At 42.3% G+C, this 27556-nt stretch overlaps 6 protein-coding genes and 1 long non-coding RNA gene across 8 annotated transcripts in view; 3 read left to right on the top strand and 4 right to left on the bottom strand.

Annotated features, from left to right (window-relative positions):
• The window catches only part of nmo (serine/threonine-protein kinase nemo), a 92252-nt gene extending 80425 nt beyond the window's left edge, over positions 1–11827 (bottom strand). Inside the window, 2 exon segments of the mRNA XM_089468324.1 lie at positions 9664–10400; positions 11065–11827. Of these exon segments, the coding sequence (XP_089324450.1) occupies positions 9664–10196 (533 nt within the window). The 5' untranslated portion in view covers positions 10197–10400; positions 11065–11827.
• Positions 11828–12133: 306 nt separating this feature from the next.
• Pop4 (ribonuclease P/MRP subunit POP4) lies at positions 12134–12937 on the top strand. Its single transcript, XM_018006955.2, has one exon. It carries the CDS (start codon positions 12253–12255, stop codon positions 12871–12873), a length of 621 nt encoding a protein of 206 aa, XP_017862444.1. The 5' UTR covers positions 12134–12252; the 3' UTR covers positions 12874–12937.
• On the bottom strand, positions 12865–14402 carry LOC108613470 (UBX domain-containing protein 1). The gene is made up of 3 exons (XM_018006953.2): positions 14089–14402; positions 13445–14023; positions 12865–13387 (listed from the first exon to the last, which is right to left on the bottom strand). Exons 1-3 carry the CDS (start codon positions 14136–14138, stop codon positions 13036–13038), a joined length of 981 nt encoding a protein of 326 aa, XP_017862442.1. The 5' UTR covers positions 14139–14402; the 3' UTR covers positions 12865–13035.
• A 46-nt stretch (positions 14403–14448) lies between these two features.
• Positions 14449–15051, top strand: HP4 (Heterochromatin protein 4). The gene is made up of 2 exons (XM_018006963.2): positions 14449–14850; positions 14911–15051. The coding sequence occupies exons 1-2, from the start codon at positions 14547–14549 to the stop codon at positions 14925–14927; spliced, it is 321 nt and encodes a 106-aa protein (XP_017862452.1). The 5' UTR covers positions 14449–14546; the 3' UTR covers positions 14928–15051.
• Positions 15052–15087: 36 nt separating this feature from the next.
• On the top strand, positions 15088–17895 carry LOC108613463 (uncharacterized). Its single transcript, XM_018006948.2, has 5 exons — positions 15088–15309; positions 15393–15527; positions 15592–16667; positions 16738–17390; positions 17446–17895. Exons 1-5 carry the CDS (start codon positions 15228–15230, stop codon positions 17732–17734), a joined length of 2235 nt encoding a protein of 744 aa, XP_017862437.1. The 5' UTR covers positions 15088–15227; the 3' UTR covers positions 17735–17895.
• Positions 17896–17901: 6 nt separating this feature from the next.
• RNaseX25 (Ribonuclease X25) lies at positions 17902–20204 on the bottom strand. Its single transcript, XM_018006952.2, has 2 exons — positions 19873–20204; positions 17902–19608 (listed from the first exon to the last, which is right to left on the bottom strand). Exons 1-2 carry the CDS (start codon positions 19950–19952, stop codon positions 18678–18680), a joined length of 1011 nt encoding a protein of 336 aa, XP_017862441.1. The 5' UTR covers positions 19953–20204; the 3' UTR covers positions 17902–18677.
• Positions 20205–21310: 1106 nt separating this feature from the next.
• On the bottom strand, positions 21311–27021 carry LOC149269119 (uncharacterized). 2 transcript variants are annotated; one of them, XR_016269985.1, is made up of 4 exons: positions 26769–27021; positions 22484–24226; positions 22251–22421; positions 21311–22183 (listed from the first exon to the last, which is right to left on the bottom strand). It is a non-coding gene; the product is annotated as an uncharacterized LOC149269119 (long non-coding RNA). The 2 variants fall into 2 exon arrangements; XR_016269984.1 differs by lacking the exon at positions 26769–27021 and having other exon boundaries at positions 22484–24272.
• Positions 27022–27556: the final 535 nt, after the last annotated feature.

Raw genomic sequence — 27556 nt, 5'->3', positions numbered from 1 at the left:
GGCTCAAGTATTGTCAATGTGATGCTCATAAATCAGTAAATACTTTTTTATTACGCGCTGTTGCCGAACTACACTATTGAAAGAACTGTTGCCAAAATTCATTCGAAATTTAAGTAAATTGGTAAAAGGGTTTGCCAAAACTTCAAAATCTAGTTTATATTGAATTATGAGAATACGTGTATTAAAGATATTCATTTAATTTTTATTAATTTTATTAAAAAATCATACAAATTCTATAATTTAAATCAGTTTTATTTATGATAACTACTTAATTACTTTTACTACAAAACTAGATTTATCAACTCTCTATGCTCATAATATATATTCAGTCGTTTTCAGCTTAAGCCTAATTATCGAATTTTCAATGCAATTTATCGATAGCAATTATCGGCTTATATATAACATTTGCTACACTTGCTGCTGCGCACCTTTTCCTTAAGATTCCCCCCAAAAGTTATGTACAGACAGCTATTTTTAACCCAAAAATAATGCCGGAGCGGGAGACGTGCTAATTAAGCGCTGCAGCTTCATCATTTGCCGCAGCTCCCTCTGCTCCCGCTGCTGTTGCTGCTTCTGCTGCTTGGGGACAGGATTCGCCAAGGCTTTCAACAGCTGCACGGTGGCTCCATTCAGCCTCTCTTATATTTAGCACAATGCATCAATTTTTTTTCGGTTTTTATTTTATATTTGTGGTGTTTTTGTTGTTTTTCTTTTTGTTTAAGAGCCGCTGGCACGACGGCACAAGTCAGTCAGCCGCAACGAGAAAATCGTGCGAGCGTTTAATACTGGCTACGAGTTGTGTCTCCAGTTGGAGTTGGAGTTGGAGTTCGAAAAGTTGAAGTTGAAGTTGTGGCTGCTGCAACAACAGCAGCTGCTGCTGCCATTGTCTGGCTGAGCTCTTCTGCTTGCTGTTTATGCTAAATGAGGGTTAACAAAAAATGAACGGCAATGAGCCAAGCTTCTGCCTCATCTGTAGCTCTGTAGCTGCAGCTGTAAATGTCTGCGGGCTGTTGCTTCTTCTCTCTCTCTCTCTGTCTGTCTGTCGATCTGTGTGTCCCTCTATAAAGTGACAGCGGCCTGGCCCGTGTTCTGCATGCAGATACCCTAATGCCCTATCTGCCATCGGTTGTTGTGCCTAGTTTTGACAACATTTGCCACCCTCTTCGGCGCTCGTACTTGACTGCCGCTTGCAACTTGCAACGAGGAGGGGCAGGCAAGGGGCGAGGAGAGGTGCGGCGAGGCTCAATTTGTAACCACAATTTGTGCAGATTTTGCTGCCTGCGGCAGTGTTAATTAACAATTGTCTGTTGGCTCTGTCTGGACGTTAATCGATTTCGATTGACAGACGTTTCATGTGCCACTTGGCTAAACTTGCCACAATTTTGCGGCAAAGTCAAGTTTCCTTCCAGCTCTATGTGTGCATGTCTCTGATTTATAAGCAAATAGCAAAGTTGCTTGTGGCTTATGCCTAATCACTGTAATCAAACAAGATAGCTGGATAATACCCTGTATTCACTGCAAAGGAGTATAATAGATGCTTTTAAAATCACATATATTTATCATATAAAATCATGTATTATGCATGCTCATAATCAGACGTCAAAGACGTTAGTCAAATCTTTCTGTAAACATTTAACATATAAAATTATCTATTATCTGATCTCTCTCTCTCTCTCTCTCTCGACACTGATCGCTTTTTACTTTCTCTCTCGCTCTTGTTTGCTGTCTCTGTTTTCTCCTTTCTTTCTTGCTCCTCATTTTCATATAATTTTTAATTTCTTTTCACAGTGTCTCATAAAAATCTGTTACAACCGCTTAACAGTGGCATCAAATGCTCTTCAAGTCGCGCGACAAGCGAATCATAAGCTTATGATTTATGAGAAATGTATTTCCGTACACACACACACACTCAGCCACTCTCACATGTGTGTGCATAAATTTCCACAAACATTTTTCCAGTTATTTGGTGTCGAGAAAATAGTTTGACGCAAAACTTAATTAGTTTCTGGCTTGGCCCGAGGCTAGAGGGACGTGCACACACCCTGAAGGCAGCTTAACGCCTGCCTCCTGCCTCCTGCCTCCTGCCCCACTCCCTTCCACTTTGGCACCTCTCATCCTCTCTCTTTCGGGTTTTCTTGTTACCAGCCGGCTTGGTAGTTCGTCGAGTGGCTTCATTAAGTTTGGGTTCAAGCAGTTGCCCGCCGGCTGCCAGTTCAACTGTCCAGCTGTCTAACTGCAGCTTGCCACGCCCCCCCTGGCCGCTCCGCCTTCTCTATCGTGCAATGCAACTCTACGAATTGTCTATTTCAGTTTTCCAATGTACTTTACGATCCGTTCTGTGGCAAAGAGGAGTTTGGTTCATCGCTCGTCGTTTCGTTCTGTTGTCCGACACACACGATGATTTATTTGGCACACACATATACACATACACACACGCACGCACGCATGCACACACACATACACATAGACAGCTACCTGCGCGTGTAAATGCATTTTGCTGTAGGTGAACACGAACTAAGGGCAAAGCGCGCCGAAGCGGGGCAAAGTTGTGGGCGAGCGCAGAGGCATGCGGCATGCGGCATGAGGCGGGGCAGGCAGCAGAGGCTTGCGGCATGGGGCAGCTGAGGTCTCGCTGGGCTAAAGCTTTTTCGTTGGTGCCACTTTGTTGACTATTATTTTTCATTTTGAGCACACGCAGCGCCAGAGAGCAAGCAACTTGGGAGTCGAAGCGAAACGAAACGAGTTGACTGATTGCCAGAATACACTGTAAGCGCTATAGAGATAGATCAGCTCTATCTCTATGGCTATGTACCGCTACCTCTTAAAATTAAGTATATGTATGTAAAGAGAGAAAATAATTGGAATTGATAACTGTGGCTCTTCTCTGCGATTCTCAATTCATCGTTGCTAGACCTCCAATATACAGATATGAATTTAACTCTCTCCTCAGAAAGGAAGCGATCTTTCTCTTTGGGTATTTATGACGCTCCTCTGCGATTCTCAACACAATTCAATTTTCAGATCTTAAGCTAACGACTTTAAAAACGAACATATTCTTTTTTAAATTCATGTACAGGGTATAATTATTTCATGATACACACACGCACACACACATACGCCTGAGCACTTGCATACATAGACGCCTAGTTACAGAATGTTTGCTGTGACTGTTACATGATACCTAAAGCCGCAACTGCAGGCGAGAGATAGAGGAAGAACAAGACAAAGAGAGAGAGCGAGAGAGAGAGAGAGGGAGACAGTGCTGGCAAGCAAAGCAGAGATAGAAAATATAAACCTCAAAGATACATTTGCGCTTCACTTGAACCGTAGAACGTAATTCAAGTGAACTAAGCTGGCCGGAGCAAGTGACTCACATGTCCGTGTACAAGTGTATGTGAGTGTTTACGTATGAGTGTGTGTGTGTGTGTGTGCGTGTGGGCGCAATGAAGCTGTAGACAAAATTGAGTGCGTAATTCTTTGGCAAACGTTTGGTAAAAATGAAAAAGGAAAATACAAAGAGAGTCGAGGCGAAAATAGTTTTGGCACGACAGACAAGGGCTAAAGGACAAGCGCAGACCCAGACCCAGGCCGAGCCACAATATCCAGGCTATCCAGGACATGCGAGTACAGCCGGTTAAGGAGCGTGGATGGAACTGGCACTTTGTTATTTCGGCTAGCATTTCGCTGCTACCTAAGCCCCGGCACTTGAGCTGTTTTTATGGCTAAAATTGCATTTACACTAGAGCCGAGCCGGGCCGCTCCGAGTCGAGTCGACTCGAGCCGTGCTGTATTCCTTTATTTCAAATAAAAATTGTGCTAAGCGACGTTGCCGCACTTCACAGACAATAAGCGGGATTAGCAGGAGGCGGAGGAGGAGCAACAGTGCAAGCAGCTCTTTTGGGAAATGCGTGCCAGCAAAACACACAATTTCATTCACAGTGCGCTGTTGCGAAATTTCACTTTATATATATATTTTTATTTTATTTACATAAATATATAATAAAGTTGTAATTTTAATTGAAATATTTGGCGTGTTATTGAAAAAGTTGTTAATTAACAAAACTATTTGACTAGGAAATGTGTGGTAAGAGCTAAAATTATATGAAAACTGCATGCTAAACTGGCGTGCGCTGTTGCCAAAGTTCAGATAGCACCAAAATTTACATGCATTCGAGCTCACATCAATGTAAACTCTAACTTGAACACATTCTCAAAATTTATGCAGGGATTTTAAACTAAAACCCCCTAACTAAGCCAACCACTCGACCCCATTCAAGCCGCAGGAAAAGTTAAAAATAAAAAGGTTAAAAAATATGAAAAATGGCTAAAGCCAATTTATGTCCGATAATAGAATGAAATAGAATGAAATTCAATCAGAGAGCGAGAGAGAGAGAAATTGTGCAAAAATCTAATGAAGAGAGCAAGATGAATGCAGTGGAAAAACGGGATAATTATTCAAACAGTTTCAAAGTCAAACAGGGAAAATCTAGAAGGGAAAACTTTGTCATTTGAAAATTACAACCCAAAAGGGATGGACACGGGGTAGTTTCTACGGCTATTGAAGCGAATACGTTGTCCATGAGACGAGACGAAATGTTGGATGCCGACGAGAGCTAAAAATGTGGTAGCAGACGATAAACATATGCGGGACTCTACCCTAACTCAGACATATATCCTGTAAGCGGGCCTGTCTGCACAATCCGCACTCTGTATGTGTGTGTGTGAGTGTGTGTGACAGACAAAATATCTAAAAACCGTCGAAGGTTGTTCAACCAACCACCAGCAGCAGCAGCAGCAGCAGAGCCCAGCATCAAGCATTCAGCTCTAAAGCTACGGCCCGAGCAGCTGTTCTGGCTGCTATAAGAAGTGCAAGACTGATCGACTAACAGATGCCCTCTAGTCGACGAAATTGATATATATTTATATTTATTAATATATTATTTATATATATTTTCAAAGTATTTTTTATTTTATTAATTATCACTGTTGTGATAATTGCAAATTGCTTAACTATAAAATATATAGCCTAACTTTGATGATCCACTATACATCCTAGTCCAATCAAAAATAGATCAAATATCAAACCTATTTCCCGTCACATAGACTAATCAAAAACCCACTATAACCTATTTTCAATCAAGCCAGGGTATACAAACCCAAAAAAATAAACGAGATGAGAATAGTGGAGGAAAAATAAAAACTACGTGTCCCGGTACTTCTCAATGTAGTCAATGCGCCGCCTGCATTGCCTTTGCATTTGTTTTGTTTTGTTTGCTTTTTCGGTGGTGCAGCAGCAGCACAAGAGCAAGAGCGGCAAGGAGAGCGGCAGAAGAAGAGGCTGCGCGGCAGTGAGGAATCACTTAGCAGGCAACAGCGGGGACACGACGATTAATGCCAGCGAATCGCAACGAATCGCGCGTCAGCGATGCGGGCCTAAGACCTGAGACCTGAGCGAACACGGCAAGCTGGAAGCTGGGCAGGGCCATTGGACTCGAGATTAGCGCAGGATTTGCGCCTGATCAAAAAGACTGAAAGCCTAGAGAAACAAGTAAAAACGCAACAAAAATGAAAAACCAATGTTCTAAATGCCAAACCGAAAGTTTGATACTCTCGTAAGGTAAGTAGAGTTAGGAATTCGTAACTGAGAGAGAGGGAACTCTAGGTTTAAAAGATCTCTAGCTATTAGTTCTGCAGCTTCAAGAAATCTATAGCCAAGAGAGATCTCTAGCTATAACAGTGAGAGCTCAAGATCTATAGCTGCTAGTTCGGTGCGATAGACCATAAAGAGTTCTCTCTTCAGTTATATATATATTGTATAAATATAAAGCCGCAAACTTTTGATTGATTGGCAGATTTATTAAAGCAAACCAAGTCGAATTCACCAATCTCTATTAACCTACATTGAACTACCAATTGCTGTTCGCAACTCTAGCCCAACTTGCAATAACAATAACAATCAAATGAGCCACTCTTAGTGTTCTACTCTCCGTAGACTCTCCTATTTGCTAGGGTATAGAAAATAACAGGAACACAAGTTAAGCCAAGCCAAGCCAATCCAGGCTATGGCTATAGCCATGGCTAGCCTGAGCTGGGCAACAGATAACGACAACGACGACGGCGACGACGACAACGACGACACCTTGCGAAGCAGAGTCAAAGTCAGAGCCATAGCCAGAGCCGGAGGCTGCATGGCTTAGGCTAAGGCTAATGCTAAGGCCCAGAAGAGCAGGCCACAAGTCGTGCAGGAAGCGAGTTTTTATGCAGGCAAAAGGTTTACACAACAGTCTCAGCTCAGTCTCTCTCGTTCTCTTTCCGTCTCTGTCTGTTCGTGTGTCCTACTGTCCATTTGGTCCGTTCTCGGACTTGTCGTCTGCGTCTGCCTGCCTGCCGATGCTGCTGCTGCTGCTGCTGCTGCTGCTCTAAAACCAGTTGCAGGTAGTTTAAAGTAAGCCCAAGCTGTTTGGTTCGCTCATCTTTTGCGGGCTCATGCCTTGCTGCCTCTTCTTCTTCATATTCCTCTGCTGCGACTGCTGCGACTGTTGCTGCCTGTGCAACAGGCCAAAAAGACTGGACTCTACGAACTCTGTGTCCAATATTTTGTGTTTTGTGGCCGAAACGAGCGTTTTTCATTGCCCATTTGGCCCTCCTCTCTACTGCTGCTTCTCCCCGTCTCACTCTCTCTCTCTTTCTCTCGCATTCCCATGCTGCTGCTGCCCGCGTTTCTTTATGTTTGTCTTGGCCACAATGCAGTGAGAAAAATTCGTAGAACTTTGCCTAGGATTAATTGGTTAATCTTCTTGTGTATTTAAGTGCATAAATGGTTTCCGATTTCCACGAAATAAATTATAAACTGATTAATCTGGCGTTCAGTCGATGCTTTGCCTCATTTTTTATTGATAAACATTTACATTTTTATGTTGAATGATAAGCTGGCTTTGCTTTATGATATAATTAACACGCAACATGCGTAGGCGTTGTTGTCAAGCATTTATTGCTCCATTAGCAAATGTTAAATGACTGCATTGTTGCCAAACTTCTGTTAATGGCATTGACTGTTATCATAATTCCTTGAATATGATTTCAAATTTAAGCAATGTAATTTCTTTGGAAAGGGTTAAGCATTGTTGTCATTTTTCATTAGCAGAATTGTAACCTGTTGCCAAATTTTAGCTAGGTCTATTTACATATATATGTATAAATATTTGCTTAAAGTTGTATTCATTTTTGCCAAAGCTCATATTGATCTGATTATTATGATATTATATTATATTATGTTCTACATTCTAAGTTTCAGTGTAATTAGACTCATTAAAGCTCACGATCTGTTGCCAAAATTCAGGGAAAGCTCAAAACATCTCTACACAATTATAAATAATACTACATTAATCTCATATTATATTATTACTATTACATTTCCTACTCTGTTGCCAAATTTCAACTACTACACATATTATTTTAAGCTAGTTCCAAGTTTATATAAGCTTCCAATTTCATGCAATGCTAACAAGCTTCACATAAGCCTCTGCATATCTCCATATGCCTAAACAAAGAGTTTAAACCCATTTGGAAAGTCACATTTTCGAAATGTTTGGCTTAAGCCATTGACAAACTTGAAAAGCTGACGCAATTCAAGTCGCTTCGAATAGTTTACAAAACTGCACATAAAATCAAACAGAAACCCCAAAATCCATTTCCATTAATAGCCAAGAGCTATTGTTTTTAACAATTTCAAGTGAAATTCCAATTGGGATTCCAATTTGAAGCACTTTGACCGATGTTGCCAAACTTCATTAACTATGACACTTGCTCGCATTGCTGCTCGACTTCCTGCCAAAGTAATAGACTACACCTTCTCTCACCTGCTGCTGGCTGCTGGCTGTTGGCTGCCTGCCTGCCAGGCTGCTAACCAACGGCACATAAACAAAACTAGCCTCGGCATCTGGCCACACGGGCATCTAACAACAAGTTCGACATTTGGCACTTAAATTTAACGCTTGATTGCATTTACAGTGCGGAGTGCCGAGTGGCCCAGGCTATATATTAATATAGTTTTTCTCTGAGCCAGTGCAGCTGACTGCGACGACCCAGGCCACAGAGACCAGGAGACCAGGAGACCAAGAGACCGACAGACCGACCGTCAGACGGACCAGACCCGACCAGAGCATGATGATTGCTTTTGAAAAGCCAATCCAACGTCAACGACTCTATTCTGCGGGTTTCTGCTTTAAGCCAGAAGGCCTAAGCCAAGCCGGCTTCTTTCTCCTTTTAAACAGCTTTTCACGTTTTGCCCCATTCTTCTAGGGCTTGGGGTTACCAGAGAGGGCGGGCAGCGGCGGTACGAACGACGACGATGCTGCTTACTCTCCTCCACTTGTGGCACATTTCGTTGTCGTCTTTATGCGCTGCACAACTTCCTTGTGCCTACTTTTAAGCACTTTTACTCTATGCCTAACCCGACCCTCATCGCCCCTCCTCCTGCTCATTCCGCTCCTCCTGCTAGGCGTCACTTAGCGTGTGCCAGTTTTTTGTTTTTTTTTTTTTTTTTCTTTTTCGCTAGCTTCTTTTGGTGTTTACCCAACACTTTTGCTCTCCCTCTCTATCTTGCTCTCTCTGTCTCTGTCTCTCTTTCTGTCCCGCTGGGCGTGCAGAGCCGGAAATGCCGTTTTACACGTGAATGAAATTTGTATAAAATTGAAACGTAATGCGCAGCGTTGCCAAATTTCAGTTCAGCTGTCAAAAACAAGTCAAAGAATCAACCGTTACAAGCGTTGCACAACTCGTTTAGCAACAATTAATGTAAAAATTGTAAAAATGCAAATCAAAGAAGGTTGGGAAAAACTTTTGCCCGGCGAACGGCCGCGAGCCAAAACAGAAAAGAACAAAAAGAAACAGAAAACAGCTGGAAAGGGGAAATCGGGGGAACGGGAACAGGCGAGCAAGCAAGCTTGTTTAGAATGGGTGGGTAGCGGAGCATATTTAGAGAGCGAAAAACCACCCTAACTAGGCACAAAGGACGAAGGACGACGCGACGCCTGATGTTAATGTTGACGCTGCGACGACAGACCGCATACAAAAAACGTATATTTGTACATCGAAAGGGGGTAAAGAGTGCATGCAAGAAGAGTATAATAATAATAACAAAACAGAGGCCCATGTCTAAAGGACTGCACAGAGGGAAAGGTCGCCGCCAGGCGCAAGAGGCATTGAACCCTAGAGTTACGTGACAGGACTCTTTAGTCTAGCATGAAGAGCTAACTCCGAATGGGAAAACAACTGGATTTACTATATGAAATATGGTCTAAAGAAGGAGGAAGCAAAAGTGTATAGGTTTATATGATATAGCAAAAATTGGGAATACTTTCATCAAAGACAGAGAAAATGTAGTCCTATGATATATTCAATACATATTCCTTTCTATGAATCTGCCCTGCTTTAGCTCAGTTGGCAGATTGTAATATCCTACACCATACCATATAGATAATCTATATAAATATCAAACCATATCATCATTATATAATCAATCAATTTTTTCTAATCTATATATTATATATATTATATATATATTATAATTTATTTGATTCTTGTTTACCATTGTTTATATTATAATTAGCCCATATAATAATATTATATTAGATAATCTCATAGGAAAAGATTTTGACTTACCAGACAACTCCGAATGCACCGTAGCCAATTGGACGATCCGGCTGGACATCCTGTGGCACCGCTGGCGGTTGATAATATGGAGCCGCTGCGGCCAATATTGCGCTGGCGCCCTGTGGCGCACCACCGGCAGCACCACCCTGTACCAGTGACATCGAAACGCTCATCGAGCTACGCGGCGCAGCAGCTGAAGAATTTGGGCAGCTGTTGATGCTGCTGCTGTTGCTCTTCTTAGTGGTGGTGGCGACGGCGGCTACGGCGGCGGTGGCAGTGGCGATGTTGGTGGTGGTGGTGTTGGTAGTGGTGGAGTAACTTAGTGCTGTGTGCTGGGGATTAGCTGGCGTTTGATAGCTATAAAGTCGTTGCTTGCTGTTGTTGTTAGTGCTGTTGATGTTGCCGTTGCTGCTGGTGTTGGTGGTTGTGGTGGTGGTGATGCTGCTGCTGCAGTTCGTGGCGGTGGTGGTGGTGGTAGTTGGATGGGAGAAATGGTGTTGACTGCTCAATGGATGCCGCTTGGGGCCACTAATGGCCGCCATTCAATAGTTGCCCATTAGAAGTTTGTAATTTTGGATTTCTGTTATTATTGTTGTTGCTACGCACACTTTCTTGTTGTTGTTGTTGTTATTTAAATTTTATTTAACACATTAAAAATGAATTGATGGAATTTAATTTAAATTCTGCATTTTACACACGCTTTTCTTTGATTTTTATTCTGCTGTTGTTGCTGTTGCTGCTGGCGACTGCAAGAGAGAGAGAGATAGAAAAATAAAGTGGAAATAGAAGAATTTGTGATTTAGATTTTTAGGCGCATTTTTTGGCAGGCAAAGAGAAAAAGGCAGACCGAAAAAAAGACGAAAAAGTGCCGTTAGCTGCGGCCGGGGCGCGTCTTTGTTAGTGTGCGCGCATGTATATGTATGCGTGAGTCAGTGAGCTAGCGCAAGAGCCAGAGAGAAAGAGAGAGAGCAGCCCGGAGTAGGCAAACAGAAAAAAGAAACTAAAAGTGGACTATGGAGTTTATTCCTATTTTTTTTTCTTTTTTTTTCAAATGAGTCAAATTTTTACATGGCAGCGCAGACAAAAAATGACGAACAAATTTCTTATTTAATATGTGCACATGTTTTGCAATAGCAACAAAAAGAGAGAGCGAGACGGCGTGCGCTCTCACAGCGTGTTTAGCGTCAGCGTCGCGCACTTGACACTTTTTGCTGTCGTTGCGGCTCGACACCGATGCCGATGCCGACTGAGACGCTGACGCTGACGCCAAGGCAACGCTCATGGAAAACAATGCACAGAGCAATAGCAATAGGAATAAAAAGAAAGAGTGCAATGAAATGCACAAAATGTGCGGCTTTTTGTATAACACACACATGGAATTTGGCAGTTTTTCCCAGCATTCGAGCTTACCTTTTAACAAAATGCACAATTATTGAGCGACGACTGCGGCGGCGACAGAGGCAACGGCAGCGAAAATTATTGTTGATGGCAACGGTGGGGATCTAAATATGCCGACTGCGGCGACTCTTCCGCATTTGTATATATGAATGTGTGTGTGTTTGGTTTTGCGTGCGGCTTGCGAATGTGTGTGTGCGTGCAGCGTCGTTGGCGGCGGCGGCGGCAGTGTGAGAGAGAGACGATGTGAAATGTACAAATACAAATTCAAAGCGCGGCGCGAGCTGAGACGGCAACACAGTGGTTCACAGCGGAACTGCAACAACGACTAAAATGCAGCAAGTCTCACGAATTTGTTATTATTTGTGTTTTATTAACGCGTACACACATTCATTTAAAGACACAGCCACACACACAGAGAGAAAGAGCGAGGCGAACGAGCGAGCGAGAGAGAGAGCGCGAACGAGACCGACGGCAATCAATTGAATATATTTTGTATTTGTTGTAATTTTTTTTATTTGTGCATTTGGTCACGTTTGTTTGGGGGAGCACAGAATATTTACTGCATTATCTTTCTATCACACTACCCGAAGTTTGATAGGCAGTAGCGAAATTGCTTTTGCAATACATGTGTGTGTATGTATTAAATTTTTCCTCTGCCTTTTGCATCAAACACACGCGGCGTCTTCTTACCGATTTTATGCGTGTCGTTTATGCGAAAGTCGTGATAGGACTGACAACAACAAAAATTTCTGGCAATGTGACCGGGCTGCTCGGTCTGGTCGCTGTGTGACCGAGTCAATTCGTTTTCGGTATTTACTCAAACAGCTGAGTCTTAGCAACATGTTGCGTGAGTAGAGCAGTCTGCTGTTATGCTGGCAGCGAATCTTAAATATGTGAAACATTAGATGACTTTGCTGTTTGCTCAATTCATGTAAATTTATATGTTATTTTGAGTATTTTGATGTACACCTCTAATTCATATTTATGTTTTGTAGACATAGCGCGCTTGTTGTAAATGTTGCTGCAACATTAGGAGCATAGCAATATGTGTGACCTTAAAATATTATTGCATTTGCGGCCTGATGTTGAACAGAGCTATGTTAAGTTAACATAAACAGCTGTTGGTCTCGATAGCTCTTATCGGCTTATAAAATGTGCGCTGTATGCTAAGGATTTTGTAAACAAATCAAATTGACCAGAATGGAGAGAGAAACAGAAAGCTTGAAGGAGTTTCTTACGGATCTCGTTGTGCCGCATCACCGCTGCAATGTGAACATCATACCAGATCATATTACCATGCTGCACGGCACGAAGTCAAAGAAGCAACACTCACGCAAACGTCGCGCTCACAAATCGAACAGCCTGACGAGGCGCGAATATGCAGAGCTCGGACTCAATGCTCTGCCCACACGTCAAATGCGTTACGAGCAGGCACTACCGCTGCACAAGCTCTGGCGTGGCTACATACGCGAGCATCTGGGTCTAAAGGAAGGCGAAGAGGTGCCGCAGTTGCATGAGAAACGCTACGACGAATTTAGCCGGCAATTGGTCAAAATGGATTTGCATGGAGCCAAGCTGCGAGTGCACCAATCTAAATGCCCCACTCTCGTGGGCCTCAGTGGAATATGCGTCATGGACACAAAGAACGTACTGAAGCTACTGGGCGAGGATCACCGCGTGCGCACGATACCCAAGAGCGAATGCGTCTTCAGCCTCCACGTGGACAGCATGGATTTCATCATCTTCGGACAGCATTTGAATATGCGACCAGCAGAGCGAAGTGTGAAGAAGATTAAAAACTATGTGGAGCCATTCATGTAGCACAAATTGTAAAACATTTAATTTAAGCTTTTCCTTTGCTTTATATAAAACCGTACGCCCGAAATATCGCGACATATTTATTATATTATATAGATATATATATGTATAGTTAGTTCAAGATGCTGTTGCTGTTGTTGTTGTTGTGGTTCTTTGTGAGAGCATTTACGCAGGCGGCTTTGTCATGATGATCACAGCGGAGGGCACAAGGCCCAGCACCTCGAGCGGCTTCTCATAGTCCTCGTCGGCAAAGATCTTGCGCGGAAATGTTGTCATCAGTGCGAATGGAGTCTCAATGCCAGTCTTCACCTGGATGAACACACGCACAGCGGACAGCGGCTCCTTCACATTGAATTCGGAAGCCAGTGTGGAGCCATCCTGCAATCGCACCTGGATGCGTGTCTCCGTGTACTCGCGCGGTGGAGACTTGACGCCAGTGGGCGTAGTGGCTGTCGTAGTGGAGCTGACAGAGGGTACGGCGTCCGACAACTGAGCAGCGGGACTGTTATGTGCTTCCCTATAAAAATTATTGAGGTTAGCCGAAAGTTTTACATTAGTTAAATGAGGTTTCCACCTGGCTTTGCGTGCCGCTTTGTCCGCTTCGATCTGAGCACGAACACGATCGCGTGCCGCCTTCTCCTCCTCCTTTTCGCGCTTGCGCTGATCCACGATTTTCTTCATCTCGATTTCCTCCATGCGACGGCGTGCCTCTGTCATGTCTTTGCCAGAGCGTATACGATTACGTTCACGCTCCAATGCATCAGCCTTCTCGCGCTCCTCTCGCTCCACGCGCTTCTGCTTAAGCTTCTCCTCGATCAGAGCTAACTGTGCCTTCTTCTCTTCCTCGGTGAGCGCCTTCTTCTCCTCGGTGGATTCGGAAAAGTTGCTGTGACCTGTCTTGGCCGCATGGTATTCTACCTCAGTCTGATCCTTGAGCACCTTGCCACAGTCATCGCATTTCAGAGATTTGGCTACGGCTCCGCCGTCGGCAGCACCGCTGCTGCTGGGCGCTGTGTCTTCGCCGGAAGCTGCGGCTGCAGCAGGAGCTGCATCGCTTGCCGCCGCAGCGGGTATCTCTTCGTCACCATGGGCCAACAGCCATTCCATGGCCATTTCGACGCCCTTGTGGCTAGTTACTTTCAATGCATATTCACTAGAAACAGCCAAATAAAAAAATGTTTAAATTACCGGCGAAAAAATATTGCAGCTTAGACTCACACTCGATCTCTGGGGAAACCCATGTCCATTAAGGTTTGTATGTCGCTCATGTTTGCTGTTTAATATTTGAGTATATATGATTTTTTAATAAACCTGTAACTTCGTGCAAATGTTTAATCTTCTCTCAATATTTTCCCCTGCAATAATGACACACAAAAACAATGTCCCGTAGCTAGTGTTGCACAACGTTGAAAAATGTCTATGGTTACTTGAAATAATTAAATTTTCTTCAAGTTCAGAAGTAATGAGAGCGAAATGTAAATAAAATAGTGAGATAAATATAACGCAAAATATCAAAGCCTAAGAAAAGTCAATTTGAAAATTATTCAGCTCAGTCGTAAACTATTTTCGATAAATGTATCGCTATCGATATCGGGGCAGCTGGTTCCAATTGTCAGCTGCGTCGTTGCAGCTCTCACTCCGAGTAGCGTCATAATTTATACATTTTCTGCGAGTTCATGCTTACCAAGATGTCGCCTCAAAATAAATTGAAAAAGATGATCGTTAAACTACCACGCCATCCACTTATTATGGCAAACAGTGATTTCGTATATCAGGAATGCATGCAAATACGAAAATGTCGCGTCAACTTGGAACGCATCAAAGGACAAACAGCAGCAGCAGCAGCAGCAGGACACCCGTTTCCCTTGAAGTCAAAACCGAAGCGTTGCTGTGTACGTGTGGCACGATTGCCCGATGTGGAACGCAGCGAGATATCCGTGACGCCAGCCAGCTCCATAGTATGCTCGGATTTTGATGATGGTAGATTTGCATAAAGTTTGCTACTTAAAATTAGTCTATTTATAGTTTAAATATTTCCAGATTCTTCTACTGAATAGATAGCAATCATGTAAAAGACTCGACAAACGGTAATTTCATAATATCCGGGACCCCACACTCACATTTTGTAATTCATAAATTTAAATAATTCTAAAAATACATTTGTAACGAAATAAAAGTATACATATTGTTGTTTTTGTTGCTTGAGAGCAAAAACGATAACACATCAAAGGGCAGTATCGATAGACGTCTAACAAAAGTTTCATCACTATACCATAGATGTCAGGCAGAAAGGAAAAATATTTGTGAAACAGCCAAATTATTCGGTAACAAAACAACATTCCAGGCAGCAAACAATTATGAATTGGCACACGGGCAATATAGCTGAAGCTGTGGCTGAATCCAAAGCCAAAGATGCCATCTTCGTTGTGTACATTCAAGGTAAAGAGATTGACTTTTGTATTTGCAATTTAAATTTCACCACGTCATGTTTGCTAATTGAATTTTGTAATCGCTCAATGAAGGCCAGAATGAGATGACAGCCAATCTGGATAGATATCTGGATGATCCACGAGTCACCGAAAAGTTGCAGACACAAGATTTTGTTGCTGTTAAAATTCAAGGTGATAGTGCAAGCTACGCACAGTTTATATCACTCTGTAAGTACAGTGAAACCTCTTTATTGTGGCCGAGTTTTGACTTATAGCACTTGTATACTCTTAGACAAAGTGGTACCTGTGCCATCGATCTTCTTCATTGGTAAATCTGGCACCCCACTGGACATTGCCACAGGAATCGTTAGCGGTGTCGATGAGCTGTTGATAAAAATCAATAAGGTGCTTCTCCTGTCCGGCAAGCAAAAGGTGAATGCCCCAACTACCAGTGCAACAGCTAAAGATGCTCAGGGGGAGCAGTCGCGACGAAAAATCGCCGGCGATGATAGCGATCCCAGTGACAATACTCTGGTGGCCCCAGTTCCATTGGCTCAGAAATCTGTACCTGCAGCAGAAGCTGTGGAGCCTGTGCCTGAGCCGGCTGCAGAAGAGGAGTCAGAGACAACAGATAAATCAAATATGACATCAGATAAGCAAGCTGAGGAGCTTAACAACGATCCTGGGGCAGCTATGAGCAGCCAATCGGCCGCAGCTAAGCAAAAATCTGAGACAGAAATGAAAGTGACTCAACCATTGAAACATGCGCCAGCTGCGCAGAAAGAAGTCCAGGAAGAGCCGCAAACAAAGAAATCTGTTGCAGGCCTTTCCAAATCGTCAAAGAAATTGCAGCAGCCAGCTGCAGCTAACCAGGAAACAGCAAGGGAATCAACTAAGGAACTAGCAGAATCTTCTGCTAAGCAGCAATCGGAGACGGTATCTAAGCCTGTGGAGGCAGCTGCTGCTGAGCCAAGTGCTCAGCTGGAAGCGACATCTTCCCCCAAGCCAGCTGAGCCAACGGCAGCGGCCTTGTCAGCGGCAGCGGCAGCTGAAAAGCGTGCAGCAGCTGCAGCTGCCGCGGCCGCAGCAGCAGAAGGAGAAGCAGCCACCTCGGCGGCTGCCGACACAATGGCCACAGAGATTACATCTACAGCGGTGCCCGGCCCTGGCTCGCCACTGACGCCCACCGAGGAAACGGCGTTGCGTGCGACAATAAACGTGCAACAGCAGGTGGAGAAGCGTAAGAAAGAGCGTTCGGACGAGAAGAAGCGACGCGATAAGGATGGCGAATTGCGGCGCCGTCGTGAAGGACGTGAAGCTCAGGAGCAACAACAAGCTGCCCGGGAGCAGGAGTTCAAGTCTATGCAAGTGAGTGGTCAGAAATTGTCCACTGAATGCCAATAGCAAATTTAACTAATCTTTCTATATGTTTTTTAAGGAACGCATTCGACGCGAACGCCAACAGGAGCAGGCGACACGTGAACGTATCCTGGCTCAAATTGCCGCCGATCGTGCCGAGATGGCCAATCGAGCAGCCATGGCTGCGGCGGAAGTTCCTGTGACAGCTGCGCCAAGCCCAGCCGTAACGGCAACAGCAACGATCACACCCGAGCAGTCGCATCATTCCACTGTGGAGGAGACACGCCTGCAGATCCGCTTGCCCGGCGGACTGATTCGCATCAAAGATTTCCCAGCCATCGAGCCATTGGCTACAGTGCGTAACTACGTGCGCGAGGAGCTGCTCGCCAGCAGCAACATACGCGAATTCACACTGGCCACCAGCTATCCGAGGCGTGAATTCAAGACGGAGGATGAGCTGAAGTCATTGAACGATTTGAATCTGGTGCCCAATGCAGTGCTATTGGTGCTCGGCAGCAGCCAGGTCAACGTTGTGGTGCGCAGCCGGAATAATATGATGAACATCCTAACCAGTGTACTCTGGGCAATCCTGACACCGGCCGCCGTGGCTTTTGACTATATCAATAAGTATGGCTTTCAACGTCTGCGCGTGAATTTCATGCAGATGATTTCCAATATTGGCTGGCGCCGGCGACAAGAAGTCCAGGCTCCTCCCGCTGCCCAGGTCGGAGAGTAAGTGCCACTGCAGTATAAATTGAAATACCTATTTAATTGCTGTCTTCCTTAGTATCGGCTCTCGGCGCAACATGGATATGTTTATGCTGCGCACAACCAGTGCACCCGGCCTGCAGCGTGCCAATCCGCAAAATGCGGTCGGAGGACCGGATCATCAGATTAAGCCAACGGAACTGTCTAACAATGGTGCGGCTCAGGCGCAGGACTTGGCACAGCAACGATCGGGCATCTTTAAGTCAACTCCTTTTGGCCAGACCAATATACGTCGTTTGGCCGACACAGCTAAGGACGATGACGAGGATAAGGCCACCTACAACGGCAACTCGACACAACAGCAATAAGCGCGAAGCAATTTTACATATATATATACACATATATACTTATACATAACTAGTTAAAAATGTTCTCTTTATCCACATTCACAGCTTCAAGATATGCAGCCTTAAATTATATAAATAGCTAAATACAAAAGTAATGGAAATTTAGAATATTCAAATTTAAAGTCACATTTGTTTACTTGCTGTTTCAGTGTGTGTTTATGTGTCGGTGTCCTTTATTGAAACAATCGATTAAATTATTAACAAACACAATTTCGTGATTAGGTATCAAAGGATTCGATAAAAGTATACAATTTTTTTTTTTCTTTAAATACATAATTTGTTCTAGACTACGTTTATGCGTAGTTGCTTAAATGTGATTGTGAGTGCTATAAAACATATTAATAATAAAAAAAATGGTTCATGTATTTTCTATTTATATTTTGATATTGATAATCACAAACAGTTGCATACACAAAAACGTCTTTTTGATATAAAGAGATATACATATAGTTGTGGTATGGTTTACACAATATATAGGTATTATCATCATGTGGCTTACATAGTCACTCAGCTCAATTTAATACAATTTACCCTCAAGTCCAGATATACATAGTTCATACATGGTTTACACGATCATGCAACTTGGGCTGATGGAATCGTGATATGATTTACATGATTAGTCATCTTTTTGTTTACAATTTAGCCTCAAGCCTGATACATAGCGAAATATTATATGGTTTTCTTATCAAGAAATATATGTATGTACTTTCTCTGATATGATTTGCACGATTCATCAAAATTTAGCCTCAAGTTCAGGTTGCTTTTTGCTTCTAATACAGTTATAGTATACATATAAAAAAAATAGTGTAATAAGATCTCATATGCTTCTTTTTTGTTGTGGATTATAACAATTGATGCAAACAGAGGAAATACTCGAAAGTAGAGAGACGGATGGGGTAGTTCTTTACAGTGTAAACCACATGAGGAACTGCAACAGTTTGTAGACGTTGACCAAGGGGAATTTCCACTCGCCCTTGCGTTGCAGTGGCGGCACCAGGCTAGGATAATGGACAGGATTGCTGATGTGGCAATTGGTGTTCACGGTGCCACCTGGATATCTGACCGCCATCACATCGCCCAGCTTGATGCCATCGCAATCGATCAGCTCCAGGGACTTGTTGAAGCATATGCGTATCTCCGATAGGTAGCTAATGCCGTGTTTGCCATCGTATAAGCAGTGGATGGATGGATTCTTGCCCAGGCCGCGCACCAAAGCGTTGTTCAAAGCAATCACTGTATTGTTCGAGTCGGGATGTATGCCAGAGTCATCCAAGATCTTGGACATGACGTACTGTTCGCGCCAATTCAATCCCTGACCGAAGTACTTCAGCTCGTTGTTTAGCGCCTCAAGGGCAGCAGCGCAGGTGCCATGCTTCAGCCATTCGTGCTTCCAGAGGTAATCCTGCGACGCTTCTCCTTCCAGATCCAACCAGTAGGTATTCAAGCGATCCATAATCGATTCCAATAGCTCCGGGTCGAATTCGGCGGACTTGTTGCAGAAGTTCGGTCCGAATTGGCCCATTTTGGTCGGCCAGATGCCGTGGATGGTCCAGAATTCCTTCTTCTGCGGCAGGGTGCACTCGTGCGATGGATCCTCCTCCCTCCAATGATAGCACGTAGTCACAGGCCATTGCTGCGTAAAGACAAGCACATCCCAGCTATGCGGATCCCTGCCTACGAGATTCGTATACAGTGGATAATCCTCGTTGTCCTCATCATCTTCGTCCGAGAAATCCGCAGCGCTGGGCCGCTTCAGAGGTTGCTCAACGGAGCTGCTTGACTCATCCGATGCGTTGGCCAGGGCGACACCCGAATCGGATATTTCATCAAGAGCGCTGAAAATCGAAACGAACCGGAGAAAAAAAAACAATGCCAGCTGTGAGTAATTTGTGGAGGTTATAGTGCGGGCGGCTCAAGATGGGGGCAACCTTGAACTTGATGCCTGCAAGCGGCATATCGAAATATCGATTCGCAGTTTCCCCTTTTACTATAACTGTTTCTATTTTTGCTTACGTTTACGCAAATCTTGCGTAGCAGGAGCAAAGAATAATTTTGCTTATCTTTGTTTAATTTCACAAACATTGTGGGTAATAACTCACCTAAAAGGACTCGTATTTGTCACAGCAAGGCTGCATGATAAAATCGTCAAGGAAAGCAAATACTTTTGCAGTTTCTTCATAATTGACTTTTGTTTTAAAATAACGCAGTTAAGTTATTATATATTATTCAATACAAATATGACGCATTTTACGCAATCTGCGAGCTCAGCACTTATTTGCGTTTTTTAATATTTTATAAGACTTGTTTAGCTTTCTATTCGCAATAGTATGAAAAAAATTTGTAAGTTGTTTTTATGCACTTCTTTTGTTTTTGTTTTTTTCCTTTTTTCTTTTGCGCTGCTATTGGGTTAATAACAGCTGTAAAGGGACTCTGTTAAGTATATTGGCAGTGCTGTAAAAGACGTGACAAGCTACAGTTTTCTCTGCAGTGATGCAAAATACTCTATCGATAAGTTGAAACTATCGCTGAAGGCGGTTGAAAATGAAATTCAAATTTAAACGGCAGTCTGTTTATTGTGTATTTACTTTTATTATATTGTAAACAATATTGAATGAATTCATCATTTAATAAATTATTTGCTGAGAACTTTGGCAGACTGTTAGTATTGCTTACTAATTAATTAACTCTGTAATATATAGAAACAATATTTGAAACACTCTGCTATTTAGAAGTAACGACTTTATCGCAATAGCTGCTCTAATTGAACTTGTTTTCTGATTACCCCTAGAGTGGATTTGTGAAATACGACAGTTTGTCTGCACAAATCGCACAAAATCCCAGTAATGAAACTAAAAAAATCCCTGAGAAGTTTCATTTTTTTTTTTTTTTTCGAAAGATAAGATGCAATTTCGAGTCCACACACACGCACACACACCCGCTTTAATTAGTGACAACGATAATTACACATATTCTGGGCTGGCACAATTGCGCGCTATTTTATCTATGAAATACAAACATGACATGTAGCCAAACACTAAACGACTTCTGTTGAAAGCCCAATGACTACACACGACTACAACAACAACAACAGCAACAGCAACAGCAACAATGACAAGAGGAACAACATAAGCATGAACAACAAAACGATTTTTGCTACTGAAAATTACGACAAGCAATGCTAAGCAATTGATTATTGCTTAACTGTACTTTGGACTTTACACTGATGATCCAACCAAGGCTAGCCAATTAGAAGGGGGAAAACTAGATAAAATATATATATATATATTTTATATTTATAAAAAAAAAAGTCCCAGACCAGACCCATGCTAGTCTGGGGGCTCTTATAGGGAATTTGTCAGCACTTAGTTTCAAGCACTTTTATCACACTCAATTAGTTCGAGTCGAATGATAAAACTTATTCAAATGCGTTATCTATACCCTTGTCAGGGGCTTTATCAAACATTTGTGATTATTTCTGTGTCATGTTTCTAACTAAAATCTACATGATTCTATTTTTTTTTTTTTTTTTTTTTTTAGCCATTTGGGGGTTGCTTTTATGCAGATTTGGTTGGGCAAATGAAACGTTTTTATGCTTTGTTTGATGACAAATTAATTTAATAATAACAGCTGCAAAACATTTTGTAATCAATTTAGCTTGTCGTCTCAAATTATCGTTTATGTACAAATCAATTAATGTTTGCCTGTTGTTGTTTTTGTTTTTGTATCTTTTTTTTGTTCTGGCATACTTTGTGTGTGTGCATTGACTAAGTGGGGGGATTTGTTAACATATTGATGGAGCTACTGAGCTTTAGATAAAGTTATACAATTAACATCTCAAAAGTTCACTTCTCTGCACTCAAATTGACAAAAATTATCATTATTTGGCGCACATAGTCGAGCAAATCGTCAAGGCAGCATAGAAAAAGTTGAGACATTCATTTTAAAATGCGGCCATTAGAAGTCGACGCTGCCGCAGTCAACTTCACATAATGAACGCCATTATCATGGGCATCATCTGTGCGCCGCCATGCTGCTGCTGCTGTCGACGTCGACGTCGGCGCCGACATCCGCAACGCATGCGTGGAGAGCATGCCTGTGAGAGCGAAAGAGAAGGCGTGCAGCTGTGAGAGCGCATCGTCTTGTGGGTGGAGTCACAGCATAGCATGTATATATGTATATATAGAGCACACACACACACACCCACACAGGCAGCCTGAGGGTGAGAAGAGCCGGTAATTGCCTCAATTTGCCATACATATGCGCAACCCGCAGCCAGTCACTTGACGTGCTGCCCTTTTTTTGTTGCTTTCTTTACGACGTCGTCGTCACCGTCGCCGTCGTCGTCGTCGTTGTCGTCTCTGCTGCCGTCGTCGTCGACGCTTTGTTGTTGCTGTTGTTTTTGTGCAATTGCTGTGTAAATGGCATGAGAATGATAATTGTAGCAATTATAATATTAAATTGGGAGATCATGGCTCACAGGGTTTTCCTTTTCCTTTTCCTTTTCGTTTTCGTTTTCCTTTTCGTTTTCGTTCTCTCCTTCCATCAGCCCAACGTTTTGATATAGCATACTTTTTTGCTGCCATCGCCTCGACGCTGCCTTTTTGGCCCAAAACTTCGCCATCTCTTTCGCTCCCCTGGGTAACTGCCGCTGTATATTTTGTCGGATTTGTTTGTTAATTAGAATTCTAGCGTTGAAATTAAAATGCTCACTCCATTGCCGTCGCTGCGCTGCGCGGCTCTCACTCCTCTTCTCTATATATATATATATATTTGTATTTTTTATAGTTTCTTTTTGGGGCGTTTGCCGTGGGTGGAGCCACGTTTGAGCTTTTTCGTTTTTTTTTTTTTTTTTGGCTGCCTTCTCTTAATTACTGCAGTTTATTTTCTAAGTGAGACTAATTAACAGGCTATTCGTAGCATTGCGGCACAATCTCGTTTAGTTTCGAGAGAGAGAGAGAGAGAGACTCGACTCGACTCTGGACTGGAGCTGCGTCTCGCTGTTTGAGTGGTCAACATTTTGGGTCCAGTTACATAGTTTGGGCATGCAGGAAACTGTCATATGGAGAGGCTATTAAAAAGTTTCTCATTTGTTACCAAACAACTTTGCTCTGCCCAATTTGTTACTCAAGATATGGCCAAAAGTTTTAATAATCAAAAAATGCCAGTAAAGCAATTTAAGTTTTTATGAAACTAATGCAAATTTATAGTAAGAAAAACTTAACTTTATTTATTGTATTTGGTAACTTTTTAAAGTCGGCAAGGGTAATTTATATGCAGTTGAACGGAACCGATTAGCAAGCTGTATAGAGTTACGTATGTAATAAGCAATATAGTAATACTATATTATTATGTTACTATTAAAATGAAACTAAGAAATTTTTCAATATTTTCATTAATTAAAAAAAAATATAAGTCAAGAAAAAGGAGCACAAATTTTAAATTTGCTAAGGAATAAACAAATATTTTTTACCAACTTTAGTTATTAAATGAAATTTTAGTATAATTTGAATTCAGCTTTTTTTTCAATGTATCCAAAATAGATCATTTTAAGTTTTATAAATAAAGCATTAAAGACAAATCCTTAGCTAACATCCTTTTGTGCCAACTTTTACAACTGAATATTTGCTGCTATATTTAGCTGCCCATATATATAATCCAACCATTTAATCAAATGCTCGCCATGTTTACTTTTATGCTAGAGCTCACCTCTCTCTGTCTGTCTCTCTTTCTCTGTCGCTCGCTTAGTGCGCTAACCACTTCAATTCTAATGTTCAACTGCTGCTCCACTAAGCCACAAATTTACGTTATTAGGGCAACACTAGACGCACTGCTAATTATCAACACTGTCTGGCAAAGCGAATGCCAGCAAAAAGTAACCAACACACATATACACACACACACATATACTACTATATATACTATGTATCTATATATAGTTGAGCCCTTGTTGTTTGGGGTTGGAGCACAACCCTCGCACGTTAATGAACGTAAAATTCACTTAATTCCAACTTTAGCCATGAATTAAGCACGACAAATGGTTGGGCGAGTCGAGTGCTTCGAGTGCTTCGACTGCTCTCTGACTGGCTGTTTGGCTGGGGCATAAATAAAAGCGTAAAAGACGTGCCACTGCGGCCAGTTTGCAGCTCGAACTGGTGCTGGAGCTGGTGCGGTTCCTGCTCCTCCTCCTCCTCCTCCTCCTCCTGCTGCTGCTGCTGCTGTTGCTGTTGCTGTTGTAGCTCAGTCACAATAAGTAAATGTGCTTTTATGGCTCTTAATTAAGGCAATGATGGGGTGTTTTAATACGTTTGCCAAATGTTAAATGACAAATGTGGCAGTTGAATGTGGCACGTTCTCAGTCGGGCTGCAAGGCTGCCAATGCTGCTGGCGCTGCTGCTGCTGTTGCTGCTGCTGCTGCTCTGACTGGCGTTAATGAAGCCGCGTTTTTATGCTCGTCTGTAAAGAGAAAGGGGTATATGGGTTAGCTATGAGTGAGCTTGTAAAGCTGTATATCTTATGTTGTTTGCCACGCCTCCTTTTGCCTGTTACATGCATTTCAATAAAACCTTCTTAGCCTATTTCCATGGATTCAGGTTATAATAAAAATACTTGAACAAGTATCAGGCAGTCGCTTAGAGCCGTTTACCATTTCGCTACTTATTTAATTTTTGCCAGAGGCTTTTCTTTCATTCCTGTTTACATTCAAGTGTGCAGCCCTTGCCCTGACTAATTAGCTGCAGAGCGAGAGCGAAGCGCTTCAAGTCTTTCAGCTCTGCACTCTGAAGGTCTTTTCTCCCCTCTTTTTTATCAGCTCTCTTATTGTGCTAGCGCTTTTTTATGGCCGATTGATTTAATAGGGCCATAGCGAAAAGCGCTTAGAGCTGCTCCTTCTGTCGGTCTGCACGATTTTTATGATTTGTCAACGTTTGTCTTGGCAACTTTATGGCTACATTTGCTCAACAACTAAATGGCGCCATTTGTGGCTTTTTCTATGGACTGACCAAACACACACACGCACACACACGTTATACAGTTATGTATTATGTTTGTTTGTCTGCGTAAATCTGTGTCACATAAAAATCACAAATGCGACATTTGCAGCGCTGGCAAAAATAACATTTTCAACACTTTTCGTTTGATTAATCAAACGCAACGTTTTACAGCCTCGTTCCCCAGCCACAAGCCGTTAGGGGTAGACTTAGACCCTCCATATACCCTATACATATATATGTGAGCTCTATATATTATATACAATATGTAACTTGTATCCATTTAGTCCAAATTAGTATGCCACGCACGTTTCGTCCGAAAACAAAAAAATATCCAAATACCGAAAACCAAACAAAGCACAAAAAAAGAGAGAATACAGAAGCAAAAAAAAAAAAAAAAAAAAAAAAACGGAAACGGAAAACAACAACAAAAATGGCTGCCTATTGTTCTTGTTGTTGCTCTCTTCTTTTTTATGTCTATTTATATATTCAAAACAAATGCAATTGGTTTATTACACATCAATAAACGCGACCAAATAGTCAAATTTGCGCTGGGGCTTAAAAAAAGAGGAGAGAGAGAAAAAAAAAAACAGAAAAATAAATAGAAGCATCTGATATATATGTAAATATATGGGTATATATCCATGTCTGGCATAAACGTGATCAAATTATGATTTGATTGAGTGAAAATATATGTAATTATACATGCATACAAATGTATATTGAGACAGAGTGAGAGAGAGAGAGAGAGTGAGAGAGAGTGAGAGAGAGAGAGAGAGAGTGAGAGAGAGAGAGAGCAAAGGATAGATTTGCTGTTAACTTGTTGTTAAATAGTAATCAATAGGAATCTCAAATGTATAATGACAGAACGAGAGAGAGAGAGATAGCGAAAAAGAGGCACATATTATACTCTTACTAGAGTTTAGTTCAGTCATAGTATTTTCTACTAGATTTTTTCTTCTCTCATTTAATATACCAAATAGATCGATTATAGAATCATGTTCAGTACTATTTTTAGGACCGCTGCTGTACATATACATACATCCACATATTGCTCTATCACCAAGAACTCCTTCCATTAATATATTTAATTAACACTTTCTATCATACATCATTATCCAGGTGTATTAACAGCCTTACCCCAGCCAGAGAAATGTTTCCTCAACAGGTTTCCTTATAATATATCTAAATAGCCTTCTCCATTGACCCAGGCAAATAGCCTGCAGTTGCAATTGATTGTTTACCGAATGGGCGCCCCCCATTTAACTGGCCCCAAACGCCACTCACGCCCAAAAATTGAAGTCAGTCACGTGCGACTGTGTCTAATGCCTTGACCAAACAGGACTTAAGCCTCCGCACTTGCCCTGCCCCTGTCCACACTCGATGATGGAGACAATTAAAATTATGAACTGGAGTCGTGAGTATCTATGACTGGAGCCTAACTTGGCTTGGGTGATTAAAAGACAACAATTGCAACGACGCTGACAGCCTCACAAGTAGACAAACTCCAGGCCAACACACACACACACACACACACACACAGAGACAGAGACAGAGATAGTCACATAACTTGGCCAGATTGCAATTTATCTGCACGCAAATTTGCCCAGACCCCGAAAACGCAGCCGCTGGCTGTTGAATGTGTATGTGTGCGTGTGTGTGTGCTGGTGTGTGCGTGTGTATGGTGAGTGTGAAAAGTCAAGTTGTCTGTTTTGGCTGGGCAAACAATTGGCAGCTATTGCCATGATCTTGGTTTGCACTTTTGGTGCTGTCTGGTTCTCAACTCTGATTTGTGAGCAGCGTCGGCTAAGCCAAGTTGTGAGGGGAATGGGAATGGGAAATGGGAATGGAGAGGGGAATGGTAAGGAATGGGATGCTTCGCTTTGTTTTGGCTCTGTCATGGAGTCAATTTGTGCACAATTTCGTTATTGGCTAGCAAATTCCCTCAGCTGTGCACCCAACTCAATTTGCCTGTTAGCCAAGTGCGGCCAAGTCGTGCGTTAACTTACCAAACATATATCCATCTGCTATTCCACTTGGCTACAAAAGTTTTCAGTTATGAAGAGCATTTGCGTATGTGTTTAACGAAGCGATGCTAGCCACAAAATTTGTATATGATTTTTGTTTTACGATTGCCCAAAAAAGCAAAAAAAAAAAAAACTGAACATGAAAATCATTTCGAGCAAACTGTACCAGAAAAGTGTTGGCCACGTTTAGCTCAAGGATCTGGCCATTTTGACCATTTTGGCCATTTGTCTTTGTCTTGCTCTCTCTCTCTTTAAAAATAATAATAAAAGACACACCCAATTTTCGTAAAATCCACAAATAAATACAAGAATTTTTAGGCATTGCCACGCCCAACCAACGCCCATTGGCGCCAAAGAAATGGCCAGTCGCAAAGCCAGTCAACTGAAAATTGCCCAATTTTTGTTTACACAATTTTATTGTCGTCCCGCCAGGCAGCCAGGCAAATTGTCATGCAAGGCAGCAACAGCAACAGCAACAACTACAACAACAACTGACCCTCAGCTTAATTTTCAATGGCTAAAACCACAACAACAACAACGGCAATGCATAGCAAGACGTTCCATTTAATTTTTGGTTATTTTGCAATTTTTCACTTCATTAAACATTTTTTACGGATTTGTCATATCAATTTACTGAAAGGGTTAAGAATTTAGCCAGCCAGCTCAAGTCAAGGGTTGATTGCGACGTTTGCCCAAAAAAACAAGTTAGGCAAACAAATTTGTTATGCCAGCCCGTTACAAGATTATGGCCAGTTCTGCTCTCCGTTCCT

Source organism: Drosophila arizonae, chromosome 4, assembly GCF_054131065.1.
Source record: "Drosophila arizonae isolate 15081-1271.41 chromosome 4, UAZ_ARI_1.0, whole genome shotgun sequence".
In the NCBI taxonomy this organism is placed as follows: domain Eukaryota; kingdom Metazoa; phylum Arthropoda; class Insecta; order Diptera; family Drosophilidae; genus Drosophila; species Drosophila arizonae.
This window is presented reverse-complemented; position numbering and strand designations above follow the sequence as displayed.